The sequence below is a fragment of the Ahaetulla prasina genome, chromosome 8 (assembly GCF_028640845.1).
Source record: "Ahaetulla prasina isolate Xishuangbanna chromosome 8, ASM2864084v1, whole genome shotgun sequence".
Classification (NCBI taxonomy): domain Eukaryota; kingdom Metazoa; phylum Chordata; class Lepidosauria; order Squamata; family Colubridae; genus Ahaetulla; species Ahaetulla prasina.
The window spans coordinates 87,976,982-87,996,161 of NC_080546.1; the positions used below are offsets into that span (position 1 = coordinate 87,976,982).

The 19,180-nt window shown below is 39.2% G+C and overlaps 1 protein-coding gene across 6 annotated transcripts in view; it reads left to right on the forward strand.

Moving 5' to 3' along the window:
• The window catches only part of TBC1D1 (TBC1 domain family member 1), a 114,488-nt gene that overhangs the window by 42,458 nt on the left and 52,850 nt on the right, over nt 1-19,180 (forward strand). For all 6 annotated transcript variants that reach the window (XM_058193917.1, XM_058193919.1, XM_058193920.1 and 3 more), the window contains one exon: nt 4,132-4,638. In XM_058193917.1, the coding sequence (XP_058049900.1) occupies nt 4,132-4,638 (507 nt within the window). The remainder of the gene's footprint in view (nt 1-4,131; nt 4,639-19,180) is intronic.

The following is a 19,180-nucleotide window of genomic DNA, read 5'->3' on the forward strand; positions in this document are numbered from 1 at the left end:
TGGATGTTCCCGGGCAGCAGTTAAGGAAGAAGTTTGCAACTGAAAAGCAAATTTAATTGCTCGGATCTTCAAGGAACAGGGTCACCTGAATCGTTTTATTTGTATTGGAAGGCTTTTTGCCGTACAATTGTCTTTAGTTGCTGTGTTTAACTGTTTCTAGTCATCGGCACTCCAACTGAATGATGTAGCCTTATATCTCCTCCATTGAGGGATCTCTCAGTGCTTGGGACGAGAAGTCCGAGCAGTTTCTCAGATCCTATCTTTTAATTAATCGTGGGTATAGAAATGGCGGCCCTTTGAACCTGCGTTGAACTGGTAAGGCTTCTACTTTCGCCGGCTTTCCTGGTTTGTAGAAACAAAATGGGAGCCTTGGGAGAACAGGGATGTCAAACTCAAGGCCTGGATCCGGCCTGTAGGGAGCTTAGATCTGGCCCACGGGGCCACCATGGAAACAGTGAAGGACCGGCCCACAGTGCCTCTGCCAGTGAAAATGGGCTCCCGAGCCCCATTTTCAGCTGCGATGGCCTCTTGTAACTCTCTGCCCGTTTTCCCTGGCAGGGTTCTCGGGCCGCCACAGCAGTAGTGGGATTCCCCCTGGTTTGGACCTGTCGTGTCCCACCCCCACTCCGACGAACGAGTCAAGGAAGTCCGTAACAAACTTGGCAACGAAGCCTCTGCAGCTTGCCAAGTTCCTTCGAGGTTTATCAGGGCAGGCAGGAGTCCAAGTTGTGACTTCAGCGATAGGGTCCGATATCAGCAAACTAGCTAAGACTTTGCTTGACTCAAGGTTGGAATGCCAAAAGCAGGTCCTTTATATAGGCTGTGGGGTGTGGCTCCATGACTCAGCATTTATCCAGGCCTGCCCCACCCCTCCTTCTGCTGGCGTCGCCTCTCAGATCTCCGGAAGAGAGGGTCCATCTACTCTGAATTGTCTTCAGTTGGATCTGCTGTCAGCGTCTGGGAAAGGGAGGGGTCAGAGGGAGTAGGGCCGAGTAAGTCAACACCTAGCTGGCTTCCTGCTCTGAAGGCTGAGCCAAAGGAACGCACGCTGTAGGAGTGAGACTTATTGGGCTTCTCCTTTCACTCCTTGAATCCTCTCCGGGCATGGGGCCAGGGCCGGGGGCTGGAGTCATGACAGGCCGTTCATCTTCATTATCAGACTCGGAGTCTGATAAAAGGCCCGGTTGGAGACGGGAGGGGCTCGGCTGAGGAGAGGAGAGAGGACGAGTCACAATGGGACCGGTTCTATAGAACCGGTAGTAAAACCGGCGGGAGGCTCCGCCCACTGACCTGAACGTCATCAAAAGTGATCTGTGCATGTAGAAGCGTGCGTGGGCATGATGCGAACAGGTAGCAAAGGTAAGTAAAACCCATCCCTGCGCCACAGGCGCCCCCGACATGAGTGACATCAAGCTGGCCACACACCCTGGTCCCCTAAAGTCAAAACCCTGATGCGGCTCTCAATGAAGTCGAGTTTGACACCTCTGACCTACAAGCAGGGGTGGGATTCACATCATTTATCTACCAGTTAGCCCAGCACCGGCTTCCACGCTTGAAAATGTGGCTCAATAGAACGGCATAGTGTTTGGGTGGGGTGGGTGGAGTGGGTGGGCGGGGCCGCAAGTCACTACTACCAGTTCGCCCGAACTGGTACAAGCCGACTGAATACCACCTCTGCCTATAAAGTTGCAGAATTGCAGTTTTTTTCCCCTCAAAAGTTCACATCAAATTATTTACGGAGGTCCCAGTAAATTTACCTCAGAGTAAGGGCACATAAATCATTCTTCGCTGGTCTGATTGTTTTGATAGGAACGGGTCAGGGAAAGGAATTAAAAAATTTGAATAGGGGGATGTGAAAAAGTTCTCTTAGAGTGATGTGGAAGCACACGTCACGTAGATCATAAAATAAGATGAAAATGGGTTTCTCGCCCATCCAAAGGTTTTCCAAATTTTGTAAACTATACACAAGACAGAAGAAGCTAATATATTTGTTCGTCACCCATATAAAATCCTCCTTAAAGTCGACACACTCTGTTCTATTGTGCATCTCTCAGTAAAACAAAGCTCTGAGTATTTTGGGAGTTAATTTGCAGTACTATCCCCAGTGTCTTTCCAGAAAGAATAATATTCCCTGTCTTCTTCCTCCCTATTTTAAAATAATCCATCACATTTGATTGTGGAAGAATTAACTGGTGATAGTATAAGTTCTGCTCTGTATATATTTGGAGGACTGAGGCGTGAGAGATTAATTGAAGACTGTAGGAGAAATAATTAGGACTTGGATGTCAAAGGGTTATAAAGAAAGGTAGTTTAGATAGAGATGACAGATAGATGATACATAATGATAGAGAAATAAATGATAGATAGATAGATAGATAGATAGATAGATAGATAGATAGATAGATAGATAGATAGATACGATTGAGAGAGAGAGAGAGAGAGATATGATACATAAGGTAAAGGTAAAGGTTCCCCTCGCACATATGTGCTAGTCGTTCCCGACTCTAGGGGCAGTGCTCAAAGCCGAATAGCCAGCGCTGTCCAAAGACATCTCTGTGGTCATGTGGCCAGTATGGCTAAACGCCAAAGGCACACGGAATGCTGTTACCTACCCACCAAAGGTGGTCCCTATTTTTCTACTTGCATTTTTTTATGTGCTTCTGAACTGCTAGGTTGGCAGAAGCTGGTATAAGTAACGGGAGCTCACCCCATTATGCGGCACTAGGGATTTGAACTGCTGAACTGCCGACCTTTCGATCGACAAGCTCAGCGTCTTATCCACTGAGCCACCGCATCCCTATGAGATGATACATAATGATAGAGAAATAAATGAATGAATGATAGTTAGATAGATAGATAGATAGATAGATAGATAGATAGATAGATAGATAGACTGACTGACTCATAGATGATACATAATGATAGAGAAATAAATGAATGAATGAATGAATGAAAGATAGATAGATAGATAGATAGATAGATAGATAGATAGATAGATAGATAGATAGACTGACTGACTGACTCATAGATGATACATAATGATAGAGAAATAGATGACAGATCGATAGATCAATCGATAGATGATAGATAGATAAATGATAGATAAATGATAGATAGATCAATCGATTGATCGATTGATCGACAGATGATACATAATGATAGATAGATGATAGATAGATAGATATAGATAGATAGATAGATGGATAGATGATACATAATGATAGATCGATAATGATAAAGATGATAGATAGATAGATAGATAGATAGATAGATAGATAGATAGATAGATAGATAATACATAATGATAACAATAAATAGATGATAGATAGGCAGGCAGGCAGAAAGGCGGATAAAATAGACCATAGATTATGATAGATAGATGATAGGTTGACAGACAAATGATACATAATGATAGATAGATAGATAGATAGATAGATAGATAGATAGATAGATAGATAGATAGATAGATATGATAGATAGATAGATAGATATAAATACAAATACAGATACAGAGACAGATATACCATTACTAAATACTGGCCAAACAAGCAAATGAAGACAATCATATTTTTGGTAACCCGTATTAGAGGCCCGTCATAGGAAAAGCTTTTCAGGAGAACCCCTTACAAGTTCTCTTCTACTTTTCCAAAAGTACTTTTAAAAAAAAAATTGAGCCGTGGTTAAAGTTCAATTCCACGTTGGCTACTTGAGCCACAGACTATATTCTGAGGATGAGGTAATTCTTCCTGTTTCATTCTTAGGTCATTGTTCTTTGCCTTATGGTGATTCTCTGACTAATTCTACTGAAATATGTCTGTGATCCATAAAATGACCTTATTAGGTTTCCTTCTCAAATATTATTATCTGCGTCTCCTTCTCCCCCAGTGTGGATAAAGAGGCATGCAAAAATCTGATTTTTTTTCTCTCTCCAGAAGTCGTTATTTTGAGGCCTTCTTCTCTGTCTGCAAATTAAAGTCACGAATTACAATTCTGACATTCTTCTCTCTCTCGCTTTCTGCTGTGTTTTTTTTGTTTGTTCCTGTTTTCCTCCTCTTTGAAAACAAACATATATTTTATCGATGTTTATATTGTGTATCTCTCTCTCTCTCTATATATATATATATTTTGCAGGTGCCTGAGATTATCAGCACCATTAGACAAGCAGGGAAGATCTCCCGTCAGGACGACTTTCAGAGCCAACCCGAAGATCCTTTCAGCAAGAAGTTTGAGGTGCTGTTTTGCGGCCGGGTGACAGTCGCGCACAAAAATGCCCCTCCGGCGCTCATCGATGAATGCATCGAGAAATTCAACGATGTGAGTTATACCAAAAACCTGGACGTGCCCCATCAAAATGACGGCGCCGGCGGATTTTCCATCAGTGACAAATTCCGCGCGGTCTTCCAACCTTCGGCGAGCGAAGACGAGGCCGCTAAACCCTTGAGGAAATCTTACTCTCAGCCTGGACTCCCTTCTTTGGCATTGAGAAAGGATTTGCGAAGCTGGAGCCTGAAGAGCAACAGCCTGGCGAGATCCTTGGATGGAGACGATGTCGTTTCGCTCAACTTAAAAAGTCAATTTATCCAGGGGCAAAACGTACAGCCGACGGATATTGCTGGGAACCGGATTATGTTGTTCACGGTAAAAGCCTGATTCTGCTTGCTTAGCGCTCCTGATCGTTGCTGTATTGCTAAGCGTTGAAATGCTGCAGATCATTGAGAAGGGAGTAATTTTGGGTGGGGTTTAGAATCAAATAGGATAGGCCCACGGATGGTATTCACATACCATTCACACTCGCTTAGCTTGCACACGCCACCTCCACGCATGCGCAGAGCCTTCCACACATGTTCAGAACATCGAAAACATGGATAATGGGACGTGATTATTTATAGGCGGGTGGGCGGAACTGTCTGCAGCTGCTGCTACCGGTTCACACGAACCGGATAGAACCGGCTGAATACCGCCATTGGCGTAGGCCCACATCTTGTGGTCCTTGGAATCAAATTCAACCCATCATCCATTGGGGATGGTGGCCTGTAACTTTTAGTCTGGGCTGGCTGCCTAATCTTGGAGATTTGAGGAGGAGTTTTCCAGTCTCACTTATAGTGAGTTAGTGAAGGCAGAGTCCATTTGGGTCATTTCAAGTAATTTCTCGGGATGTTTTTTTCCCCAGGCTAAGCTGAGTAGCTGTTTCTGAGATAAATTAACAGCTGATTCGCCTGCTGCCCTCTGTGCCATTCGTTTCTCGGATTCTCACAACCTTTCTGCACTTTTCATACAAGCAAATAAACCCAGATAGTCTTCCATTATCTGGGTTCCTTTCCATTTTTTTCTGCACTGACAATTTTCTTGGTTTTTTGTGAACTTTAAGTCAGTTTGCATGAAATCGTGAAAGAGAAGGGAAGGAAGGGGAGGGGGAGGGGAGGAAAGGAAAGGAAGGGAAAGGAAAGGAAAGGAAAGGAAGAAAAAATAGAGGAGAGGAATAGAAGGGAAGAGAAGGGAAGGGAAAGGAAAGGAGGGGAAAGGAAAGGGAAGGGAAGGGAAGGGAAGGGGAAAGGAAAGGAAAGGAAACAAGAGGAGAGGAAAGGGAAGGCAAGGAAAGGAAAGGCAAGGCAAGGAAAGGAAAGGAAAGGAAAGGAAAGGAAAGGAAAGGAAAGGAAAGGAAAGGAAAGGAAAGGAAAGGAAAGGAAGCAAAAATAGAGGAGAGGAATAGAAGGGAAGAAAAGGGAAGGGAAAGGAGGGGAAAGGGAAGGAAGGGAAACGAAAGGAGAGGAGAGGGAGGGAGGAAGGAAAGGAGGGGAGGGGAAGGGAAGGGAAGGGAAGGAAAGGGAAGGAAAGGAGAGAGGAGGAGAGGAAAGGAAGAAAAGGAAAGGAAAGGAAAGGAAAGGAAAGGAAAGGAAAGGAAGAAAAAATAGAGGAGAGGAATAGAAGGGAAGAAAAGGGAAGGGAAAGGAGGGGAAAGGAAAGGGAAGGAAAGGGAAGGGAAAGGAAACGAAAGGAGAGGAGAGGGGAGGGGAGGAAAGGAAAGGAAAGGAGGGGAGGGGAAAGGGAAGGGAAGGAAATGGGAAGGGAAAGGAGAGGAGAGGAGAGGAGAGGAGGAGAGGAGAGGAGACGAAAGGAAAGGAAAGGAAAGGAAGCAAAAATAGAGGAGAGGAATAGAAGGGAAGAAAAGGGAAAGGGAAGGAAAGGAAAGGAAAGGAAAGGAAAGGAAAGGAAAGGAAAGGAAAGGAAAGGAAAAGGAGGTAACCAACTAGGTAACATCATCAGTGCTAGTCCTAACTAGTTGGGGTAATGAAACATCTGCAAGAAAACAAGGAAGCACAGAGAGCATCAAGGACTCCTCAATAAAAATGAAGCAATGAAAAGAGCATGAACAGAAGTAAAATAATAAATAATAAAAGAAACAATGAAAAGGAACATAACAAGAACATATCAGTATGATTACCAAGAAAGAAAGGTCGATGGATAGAGCGCAGAGAACAAGGAGCAGGAGGTGTATATACCATCTATGTAGATGGTGTAGATGAAAAATATACAGTATATAGATGGAACTAGTTATGTTTAGCCCAAGAAGGAGAAGGCTTAATATGTGTTGTGGCCTGCCAGCAGCTAGCAGATCTGGCAACAGATTCAGACAGTGAGGACTTTGGGGAGGAACATGGGTCAGTCCTGGAGTCTGGGGAAGGCTCTGGTGAGTGCTCTGCATCGGAGGCAGAGAGAAGGCCAGGGCCATCTGACAGTTGTCAGCTGCCTTTGGAGTCGGACATCAGTGGGGAAGAAGAACAGCTGGATCCTGTTCCCAATGTGTGCATGTGCAGAGCTGCCAGGAGAAGGGAACAGCTAAGGAACAAGGGTCGACTCAGGAGTAAAGCCACAGGTGGACGGTGAATGGCCCCTCCCATAGGGAATAAAGAGGAGCGAAGGGGAGGGGACTTTGAAGGAAACAATTAGTTTATTTGGGTGAAGATCTGTTCCTGCATTCTTGCCAAATATTGTCTGTTACGGTGGGGAGTCTGAAAGATATCAGCCTAGCCACCCTCCAAGCCCGATAAAGGTCGGTAATTGTGAACTATCTTGAAAGACTGTGGGAGAGCAAAGACTTTGCTGGAGAGGAATTCAAAGTAAATTAAATTAAAGGGGTTTATCAGGATGAGGACTTGGCTTCGTGCTGCTGGGGAAACTCAGCTCAGAGCCTTTTTCTTAACCTTTCAAAAGCATTTTTTACAACCTATTCCTACCATTCGGGCGGGAAAAGCGAGTGAGCTGGAAAGAAGCGGCAAGCGGGCAAGTGGACAATTGGGTAGGCATGGGTAGGGGGAGGGCAGGGATTTTTGCTACCGGTTCTCCGAACCGCCCACCGCCATCGCTACCGGATCGGTTGATCCCGTCCGAACCGGGAGCATTTCACCCCCTGGTGGAAACTCCTGAGAAGGAGATCCAATCTGGAACGAAGGAGGAATTTCCAGGCAGTGAGAACAATTGATCAATGGAAAAGCTTGCCTTCGTTATGGGAGCTCCATCACTAGAGGTCTTCAAGGAAAGATTGGACAGCCGTTTGTCCCGGATGGCATAAAGACTCTTGCCTCGGGCAGGACGTTGGATTAAAAGACCTGCAAGGTTCCTTCCAGCCCTAGGATTCTATCTGTTGTGACCCAGGCCCAAGTAGATAGTAGTAAACCCAGTCAGTTCAAAAACAAAGAAACTTTATTAGAACAGCTGAGAATTAACTCATTCTAATCATAGTCCAAACTAAATCAAAGCAAATTCTTCCTAATATAATTCCTCAGTCTTATCACCAACCTTGGTCTAATTAGGCAAACTGCCAGAGACCTTTCTTGGCAAAAGTTCAAAAGACATCGATACAAAATAAATGCAAGAAGACGAAGCTATCAATGTTGTTTTCCGGCAAAGCCCAAATGCCTTTGCTGGTCTTTTAAGATTTACGGGAGGGGCCGATCATCTCTTGGCCCTACTCCTGAGTCGTCCTCTTTGCTTGAGCTGCTCATGCCTTCTGGTAGCTCTTCTCATGCTCCTCCTATTCCTCTGCCTCATCACTGTCAGCCTCTGGAGTCTCCAGAGTCTGCACATCACTCCCTGATGGCCCTGGCCCCACCTCTGCCTCTGACGCAGAGCCCTCATCTGGGCCTTCCCAGCCTCCAGGACTGGCCCATGTTCTTCCTCAGCCTCATTGCTGTCTTGACTCCATTGCCAGCTCCACGGGCTGCTGGCAGATCACAACACTATCATTTTACGATTCCTCCTGGGGGTGGATTCACATTAGGATCAACTTAGCAACGTTTTCTCCTTTCATAGGTTTTCACTGCACGAAGCCAGCATCGCCTTTTCTGGGGGAAAAGAAAGAGATTTAGTGCATGCTTCCTGGGGGATCGATCCTAGTAGATTCCAGTGAAATTGATTTCCTAGGCAGAGGGTCTTTTAAGGACGAGGATCTTCTCTAGCAGATTAAACGTAGGAAATGATGAGCTTAAGCATGAAGCCTCTTTCAAGGAGCCTGTGTAACTACCATGGCTTCCTGGAATGGATGTAGCATTTCTTTTTCCATTTAAGGAAATGGGTTATGGTGTAACAAAGAGGAAACACTTCTGAACTTACACTTCCTTCTTTATTGGGCAACTGGCAACGGTCCCTACTTATGAGGAATGAAGGTTAGGTCAAATAAAGAGGGTTTGGCTTTAGAAGAATAGAATAGAATAACAGAGTTGGAAGGGACCTTGGAGGTCTTCTAGTCCAACCCCCTGCTTAGGCAGGAAACCCTACACCACTTCAGACAAATGGTTGTCCAATCTCTTCTTAAAAACTTCCAATGTTGGAGCATTCACAACTTCTGGAGGCAAGTTTATTCCACTGATTCATTGTTCTCACTGTCAGGAAGTTTCTCCTTAGTTCTAAATTGCTTCTCTCCTTGATTAGTTTCCACCTGTTGCTTCAGGTGCTTTGGAGAATAGATTGACTCCCTCTTCTCTGTAGTAGCCCCTCAAATATTGGAAGACTGCTGTCATGTCACCCCTTAGTTCTTCTTTTCATTAAACTAGACCTACCCAATTCCAGGAATTCGTTACCAAACGGTTATAGTTTATGATGATACTCCTACGCAACCTCCTTAGTTTTCTGTTGCTTTGTACCAATGCGATCACCTCTTCGGAGAAGAGTCCATGTTGAAATATGTCAGAGAAGTAGGATGGAGGAAGACCTTGAGATAGGATCCCATCAAAAGAAGGCATCCCTCCCCAAAAGGTCGCTGTGATCTTTGCAGTTCACCCAGATCTTTTCATTCCATGCTACCATCTCGGCTGCCAGAGGTGTTTTTGTTTTTAAATCTGGGGACTTTATCGATGTTGATATTTTTGAGGTTGCAGTTTTACGCGGTGTGCTGTGCTTCAGCTGTTCTGATTTGTGATGGAACCCATTCGGGAAATATTATCTCAAATAGAGAGAGAGAGAGAGAGAGAGAGAGATGATAGCTAGATAGCTAGATAGCTAGATAGATAGATAGATAGATAGATAGATAGATAGATAGATAGATAGATAGATAGATAGATAGATAGAAAGATGAATGAATGAATGATAGATGAATAGATAGATAGATAGATGAATGAATGAATGATAGATAGATGAATGAATGATAGATAGATAGATAGATAAATAGATAGATAGATAGATGAATGATAGATGATAGATAGATATAGATAGATAGATAGATGAATAGATAGATAGATAGATAGATAGATAGATGATAGATAGACAGATAGATAGATAGATGAATGAATGATAGATAGATGAATGAATGAATGATAGATAGATAGATAGAAAAATAGATAGATAGAATGATAGATGATAGAAAGATAGATAGATGAATGATAGATGATAGATAGAAAAATAGATAGATGAATGATAGATAGATAGATAGATAGATAGATAGATAGATAGATAGATAGATAGATAGAAAAATAGATAGATGATACATAGATAGATAGATAGATAGATAGATAGATAGATAGATAGATGATAAATAGATAGATAGATAGATAGAATGATAGATAGATGATAGATAGATAGATAGATAGATAGATAGATAGATAGATAGGTAGCTAGAATGATAGATAGATAGATGATAGATAGATAGATAGATAGATAGATAGATAGATAGATAGATAATAGATGATAGACAGATAGATAAATAGATAAATAGAATGATAGATAGATAGATAGATAGATAGATAGATAAAAAATAGAGAGATAGAGAGATGATAGATAGATAGATGATAGATGATAGATAGAAAAATAGATAGATGATAGATAGATGATAGATAGATAGATAGATAGATAGATAGATAGATAGATGATAAATAGATAGATAGATAGATAGATAGATAGATAGATAGATGATAAATAGATAGATAGATAGATAGATAGATAGATAGATAGATAGAATGATAGATAGATAGATGATAAATAGATAGATAGATAGATAGATAGATAGATAGAATGATAGATAGATAGATGATAGATAGATAGATAGATAGATAGATGATAGACAGATAGATAAATAGATAAATAGAATGATAGATAGATAGATAGATAGATAGATAGATAGATAGATAGATAGATAGATAGATAGATAAAAAATAGAGAGATAGAGAGATAGAGAGATGATAGAAAGATAGATAGATAGATGATAGATGATAGATAGAAAAATAGATAGATGATAGATAGATAGATAGATAGATAGATAGATAGATAGATAGATAGATAGATAGATAGATAGTAGATAGATTTATACAGATAGATAGATAGATACATAGATAGATGATAGATAGATGATAGATGAAAGATAGATAGATGATAGATAGATAGATAGATAAATAGATAGAATGATAGATAGATAGATAGATGATAGATAGCTAGTAGATAGATGATAGACAGACAGATAGATAGATAGATGATAGATGATAGATAGATAGATAGATAGATGATAGACAGATAGATAAATAGGCAGATAGAATGATAGATAGATAGATAGATAGATAGATAGATAGATAGATAGATAGATAGATAGATAGATGATAGATAGATGATAGACAGATAGATAGTAGATAGATGATAGATAGACAGACAGATAGATAGATTGATAGATGATAGATAGATAGATAAATGATAGACAGATAGATAAATAGGCTGATAGATAGATAGGCAGATAGATAGATAGATAGAAAGATAGATGATGGATGGATGGACGGACGGATGATGGGATGCATGGATGGATGGATGGATGGACAGATGGATGATTGGATGGATGGAGAGAGAGACAGAGAGAGAGAAAGAAAGAAAGAAAGAAAGAAAGAAAGAAAGAAAGAAAGAAAGAAAGAAAGAAAGAGAGAGAGAGAGAGTTAGAGGAGGTGATGATGTTACCTTGCCTGGTAATGAAACATTCTGAGAGAAGCTCAGAGCAAACCCAGACTCTACAATAAAAAAAAAAATTACTTAGTAATTCCATCACGTACAAACTGTTTGCTCTTGAGAGCAGTTCCCACGTAATGGGCCCTTCAGAGGTTTGCAACAACTCAGCCCAGCGTGCAATAGCCCTGCGAGCTTTAACCCACGCAACATCGGGGGAGAGTTTCCCAAATAAATATTAAGCAGAAGAGAGTAAAACTGGCCCATTAAGAATCCTTCGCAGATTATGAGGTAATGTCTCACAGGTTGCCTGGCAACATGTGGCTCAAAAGAGTTGCGGTCCAAAACTGCAGCCTGGAATACGCATACCTGTCAAGATCATGTTATTTCTGACAGGTGTCTGTTTCTCCCATTCACTGCCCTGAAAGCAGTTTGCACAATAGCTGAAGCTCCCACATTGACATCTTGGCACCAAAACAAGATTTATATTTAATCGGACATCTAGTCTGGTAATCCTTCGAACTCTTTAAAATTAAGTTTTCTTCTGGAAACCATGTAAAAGAAGAGTGGAGGGGGGAAGATTTGGAGGCTGTGCTTGTGGGAGATAACTCCGCTGCAGTTTTGCTTCTGGTGGGGAGTCTTGTAATTTCATTTTAAACCTCATCTGACGTCTGCGTCGGCGAATGCTCCCATTTACCTCAGAATAGGTGGAACCAAACTGATTCAATATACAATGCTCCAGGGATGAAATCCAGCAGGTCCTGACAAGTTCTGGAGAACCGGTAGCGGAAATTTTAAGCAGTTCGGAGAACCGGCAAATGCCACCTCTGGCTGGCACCAGAGTCGGGTGGGAATGGAGATTTTGCAGTATCCTTCCCCTGGAGTGGGGTGGGAATGGAGATTCTGCAGTATTCTTCCCCTGGAGTAGGGAGGGAATGGAGATTTTGCAGTATTCTTCCCCTGGAGTGGGGTGTCAATGGAGATTTTGCAGTATCCTTCCCCTGGAGTGGGGTGGCAATGGAGATTTTGCAGTATCCTTCCCCTGGAGTAGGGAGGGAATGGAGATTCTGCAGTATCCTTCCCCTGGAGTGGTGGGAATGGAGATTTTGCAGTATCCCTCCCCTGGAGTGGGGTGGGAATGGAGATTTTGCAGTATCCTTCCCCTGGAGTAGGGTGGGAATGGAGATTTTGCAGTATCCTTCCCCTGGAGTGGGGTGGGAATGGAGATTTTGCAGTATCCTTCCCCTGGAGTGGGGTGGGAATGGAGATTTTGCAGTATCCTTCCCCTGCCAGGCCCACAAGCCACGCCCACCAAGCCACACCACACCCACCAAGCCACGCCCACAGAATAGGTAGTAAAAAAATTTGCTCTATTCTTCTTTGAATGGAAGAAATGAATTATGAACTTTAATGAATAATTGTCTACGAATTTATGTATTTGTTTATTTGTTGTTTTTTTTTTGTTTTTTTATTATTATTATTTTTTTGCAACAAACAAACAAAAAGAAAATACATTATTACACCCTTGTGCTATACATAAAAGGAAGATTTGGGTCTTCGGATATATCCTCATGATTGCCAAAATCCACGTTCTCGAGGTACAGGTACTGAAGCGTCCAATGTTCCAAGCGCAAAGTCCACAAATGGTTTCCAAGTCTTCCAGAAAATATCTTCTTTATACACACCACTTCTAATTTTAATATCACATGTCATTTTATCATTTAAAGCTAATTTCCACATTTCAGAATTCCACTCTTCTATTCTAAAAATCACATCCAGTTTCCAATATCTAGCTATTATAATTCTACCTATTATAATCATAATTCTAATCAATTCTTTTTCATATTTTGTTAATTCTATTTCCTTAATTACCAACAATAATATAGTTTCCACTCTCAATGTTATTACTTTCCCCATCATTTCAAATATCATTTTCTCCAATTGTTGCCAAATCTTTCTTACCTTATCTCAATTATACCACATATGTTCATAAGTCCCCAATTCCATCTCACATCTCCAACATTTTTTACTAGTTTTTTTATCCATTTGTGACAATCTTACTGGAGTCAAATACCATTTCCAAACAACTTTATAATTGTGCTCTTTAATCCTTATAGATAAAGTTCTCATAATTCTACTCTTCCAATTCACATTCCAATCTGATTCTGGTATTTCAATATTAAGATCTTTTTCCCAATTTGTCCTCATCACTCTTTGTAATTTTTCATCAGAATTTATAATCTTATAAACCCTACTAACGAGTCCCTTTAGCCCAATTTCATCTTTCATAATCCGAGATACTAAATATTCAAATTCAGTTTCACATCTATTTATCGAATAATTTTCCTTTAGTTTTTTGTCCATTTTTCTATCTGTATTTTTCAAACCAACTTAACCCTAATTTTTCAATAATTTCTTTATTCCTCCTTTCATTTCCATAACTTTTATCCAATCTTTAATAATTTCTATATTTTCCTCTTTAATCACTTCATTACGTTTTATATTATTTTTAATCGCCAAATTCAGTTGTCTCCCCAAAAGATTATATCCGAATTAAAATTTTAACAAATTTGTTCCACATTTTACTTAATCCCTTTAACCAATAACTTCTACTTACACATTTTAAATTTGCTTTATCTAAAACCACCTTGATCCAAATTTCTATATCCCTTAACTCTAAATCTCTCCAATAATTATCTTCACCTTTAAGTATTTTTACCACTATCCGGATACCATACGCACAATAATAATTAAATAATTTGGGGATTCCTAATCCACCTTCCTTTTGATTTTGATACCACATTTTCTTCACTAATCTGGGTCTTTTGCTACCATTGCAAAATTTATCCAGTTTTTCTGATATCCTTCAATATCTTTCTCTGTCAGATTTAGTGGTAGCATCTCGAATAAAAAGTTGAACTTGGGCAGCAACATCATCTTACACATTGCAATTCTACCAAACCAAGACAACTTTAAAATTTTATATTTATCTATCTTCTTCTCAATTTCGTTAATCACCACATCATAATTAAGTTTTTCAATTCTTTAACCTTAAGTGAAAGCACTATACCCAAATATTTCAATGTGTTTTAATCCTTATCCCAAATTGCTCTTGCATATTCTCAGACTCATTACCATTACTATCCATCAATAATTCTGACTTTGACCAATTTACTTTCAATCCTGTCATTTCTTCAAATTCTATCAAATGCTTATATATCTTTTCAAATCTTTCTACATTTTTCAAAATAATTAAAGTATCATCCATACAAATTTATCTTATACCCTTATATCCTTCTAATTCTTCATCTTTTCTATCATTTTGTCAATATTTCCATAGCCAATAAAAATAATGTTGGGGACAGGGACATCCTTGTCTCGTACCAGCTTCTAATTTTATCTCTTCAGTTAATATTCCATTCACCTTCACTCTTGCACTGCTCTTTTGGTACAATTTTGAAATAACATGTATAAACTTATTACCAAAGCCTAAAGCCTCCACAATTACTTTAATTGTTTCCCATTGTACAGAATCAAAAGCTTTAAAAATATCCAATGATACTATACCAATTTTATCACCATTATATTCAGCTACATCTATAATATTTAATACTCTTCTAACAATATCACTCATGTATCTACCCTTCACAAAGCCTACTTGATTATAACTTATATATCTATCTATAAATCTATTTAATCTATTACTTATAATAGCAGTAAATATCTTTGCATCCTGATTAATTAAAGAAATGGGATAGGACTCAATCCTTTCTAAATCTTTATCTGGTTTAGGAATTAGGGATATCACCGTTCTATTCCATGACGAAGGTACTTCCCCACCATGTAATATTCCATTGAATAATTTTTGCAGTCTTGGTATTATTAATTCTTTAAATTCTTTATAAAACTCAACAGGTAATCCATCCTCACCTGGAGCTTTCCCTAATTTTAATTTTTGTATTATTCCATTAATCTCATCTTGTGTTATATCTTCTTCCATCAATTCCTTATATGTTTGATCAATTTTCACCACATACTTTTCTAAATAACTTTGCAATTTTCCCCGATTAATTGGTTTCTTTGAATATAGATTCTGAAAAAGTTTCTAACCACTTCACATTTCTCTAATTTTTATAACATCTTATACCTCTATCATCTATCAAAACTCCAATTTCTCTCTTCTCTCTTTATCTTTCGCCATCTTTGCCAATAATTTAGAATTTCTATTACTAAATTCAAAAATTCCTATTTAAAATCTCAAATTTCTTTTACTAACTCTGTATCTTCTTCTATCATTTTATTTCTTAACATATTAAGCTCCTGAAGAATTTTTTTCTTTAGTAAGCAAAAATTGATTTTCCAATTCTTTAATCTTATTTTTATCTCTTTCCATTTTAATTTTATAATTTTTATATTTCCTACTTGATAATTTAATACTCTCCCCTCTAAACACCGCTTTCATCGCATCCCAAACAATTTCAAATTTAACCTCCCCGTTATCATTTAATCTCCAACTTTCCTCCAATTTTTTAAGTATCCATTTTTTATCCTTTTCATTTTTATACAATTTCTCGTCATATCTCCAATAGCTTCTTTTTTTCTCAAAATTAAAATCTAAGTCCACCATAACTTCTGCATGATCAGAATCTTTAAAAATTCCCACATCTACCTTATCCACATTATTCAACAAATCTTTAGAAAGAAAAATATAATCAATTCTAGAATATGTATTATATATCTTAGAAAAAAAAGTGTATACTCTCTCAATTCCTTTAACCTCTCTCCACATCAACCACGCCGTTTCGAAGCATCCACATATTTAAAATCCCCATTTTATTTGCTCCTCCACAGCGGGTGGGATTAGTACTGTCTATTTTATCTCTGATTAAATTAAAATCCCCAGCCACAATTACTTTCCCTACACTTTCATTCTCCAAAATTTTTGTTATTTTTTCAAGAAATTCTCTTTGTTGTTCATTCGGTAAATATAAATTAACAAGTGTCACTTTTTCCTCATTAAGATTTCCAACAATTATTACATATCTTCCATCTTCATCCAAAATTACCTTATGTTTTTCAAAGTACACCCTATCTGATATCAGTGTTGCAACTCCTCTAGCTTTTGAAGTTCCAAATGCTTTTTCATATATTTGCATACCTTTTATATACATTCTATTTGAATCTTCAGATTTCTGATGAGTTTCTTGTAAAAATAAAATGTCTGGTAAATCCCTTTTAATCTTAAGCTCCAATCTTCTTCTTTTAATCTGATTCCCTGTACCCTTCACATTCCATGACATTATTTTTATAACTCCCATTTAAAATATAAATTTTTTAATCCTATCCCCGCATCTTCCTTTCTGTGCCCCCCACCACCCGACATTAAACTACCATATAAACAACAATAAGAAAAAAAAAACAAAACAAAACAAAACAAACAATAAAGTACAAACAATCTTCTTCCCCCACATCCTCATCGGTTTCGCCTCTATAAAGAGAATGGGGAGAGGGACGTGCCAATGCCCGGGCACTTCTTCGGGCTGTCTATTTAAATTCATCACTCAAAAAAAGATAGCGATGACCGCATTCAGCTTCATATTTTCCAAGACTCTTATCTGCTTCTTCTCCTACTGTATCCTCACGACTCTTCTTCTGTTCAACCAACACAGGTGATATTTCTTTCCTCTTTAACCCTTTGGAGTCTTGCCCTCCAATAGCCCCTTTTTCTTCTTCTGAGATTGATGTTTCCACGTATGTTCCACCCATCTGAAGCATTTGATCTTTTATCTCCATTAAATCCTCCATCTCAATCAGTCCAAGCTCCGTAAATATAATAATGCATCTATATCTGGGGTGATTGTACGATCCTTCCTTTATAAAAAAATTTCAATTGTTGTGGTGGCCTCCAATTGTATTTAATTCCATTATCTCTCAAAACTTTTGTAATTGGTTTTAAAAAAAATCTCCATGCCCTTTCTTCTCTTGATATATCCGGGAAGACTTGAATAGTCTTCCCTTCAAACTTCAAAGCATCTCCCAACTCTCTTAACTTGGCCATAACTTCCAACTTATCACCAAGATTTGCGAACCTGACAAGCACATTCCTGTTAGAACCATTTTGCCTTCTATATCCAATTCTAAAAACGCTTGCCAGGTCTGCTATTGTGAACGTAAGTTGCGTATCCAAATCATTAATCCATTTCAAAACCCGCTGTTTCAATTTATCTTCCCTTTCTTCCGAGATTCCTCTGATAACAAAATTATATTTCCTCATCTCTTCTTCCAAAAGACAAATTCTCTTATCTTGCTGCTCATTTTTATAAAATATTTTGCCAATTTGCCGATCTACTTTTGCCTCATGCACATGCAGCTGCTCCATTTCATCTTTAATCATTGTCATTTCTCTTTGTTTAGCAAAGTTATCATCCATATCTTGCTTTAAATTTTGCACTTCGGATGTCAGTTTAAATGTCAAATTATCTATACGCTCTGATAGTGCTGCTATTTTTTCCCCAATTTTATTTAAAGCTGCAGCAATTTGCTGCGTTTCTGAAAGTTGTTGAGTCATTTTGAAAAAAAAAACCAAAAAATTTCTCAAACTGGGATTCCAATTTTTCAAAGAGTCTTAGTGAAGATCAAAGGACAGCAGTCAAACCAATTTTACAGAGGGTCTTGATGAAGATCAAGGGACGACAATCTTTTAATTGAAGCGAAACGGCTTATTTGCACTCGTTAGTAGCTTATCAGTAACTTATGAGTCATATTCACTCCACAAAGAAACACAATTACCTCACAGCTTAATCAGCGCCATTTTTTCTCCACGTCGGCAGAGAGAAAAAACAAACAAACCAGCTTGAACTTCAAAACAAAGTCCTTTTTTTGTTTTCTGTAATATAAACAAGCTATTAATTTCCTCTCAAAAGAAAAATAATAAAAAAATTATCCACCTAATAAAATCTTCTTCAGCCAATCAGCCAGTCAGTCCAGCACAAAAGATCGATCTCTTCAATTAAAATTCTTCTCATTAACAAATTCAGTCTTTGATATTCCTTAGCCTCAGCATTTAACACAGAACACGATAATTATAATAAGGAAAGCAAAAGACAGCAATTTATTCCAAACTCCTTGTGTCTGCCAGTTCGGTCATCCCACGCAGTAAAAACTCCTTAATTCAAGCAGTTTCAGATGACCTACCAGTTTTAAATTCAGTCTGCTGGGCTATTAACACTTCCACTTCATGATTTATTAACTTTCATCCATAACGGTGCATTCCAAACAGCATTAATCCTCATAAATCTTCATTATTAAGCCCTGTGAAGTGAAGGAAAGGTCCTTACCCCACCACGGTCATGGCCACGCCCCCGTATTTGTTTATTTGTATCCCATCTTTATTTTTATTGTTACAAGTAACTGCAGCATACATGTCCAAGACAACTTCCCCCCTCCTATTGGACCCACAACAACCCTGTGTAATAAGTTGGTCTGAAAGAGAATGACTGGCCCAAACTCTGCCAGCCGGCTTTCATGACTAAGATGGGATTAGAACTCACTGTCTCCTGGTGATTGGCCCAAAGTCACCCAGCCAGCTTTCATTCTTAAGGGGGGACTAGAACTCACCGTCTCCTGGTGATTGGCCCAAAGTCACCCAGCTGACTTTCATGCCTAAGGTGGGACTAGAACTCACTGTCTCCTGGTGATTGGCCCAAAGTCTCCCAGCCAGCTTTCATGACTAAGGCGGGACTAGAACTCACCATCTCCTGGTGATTGG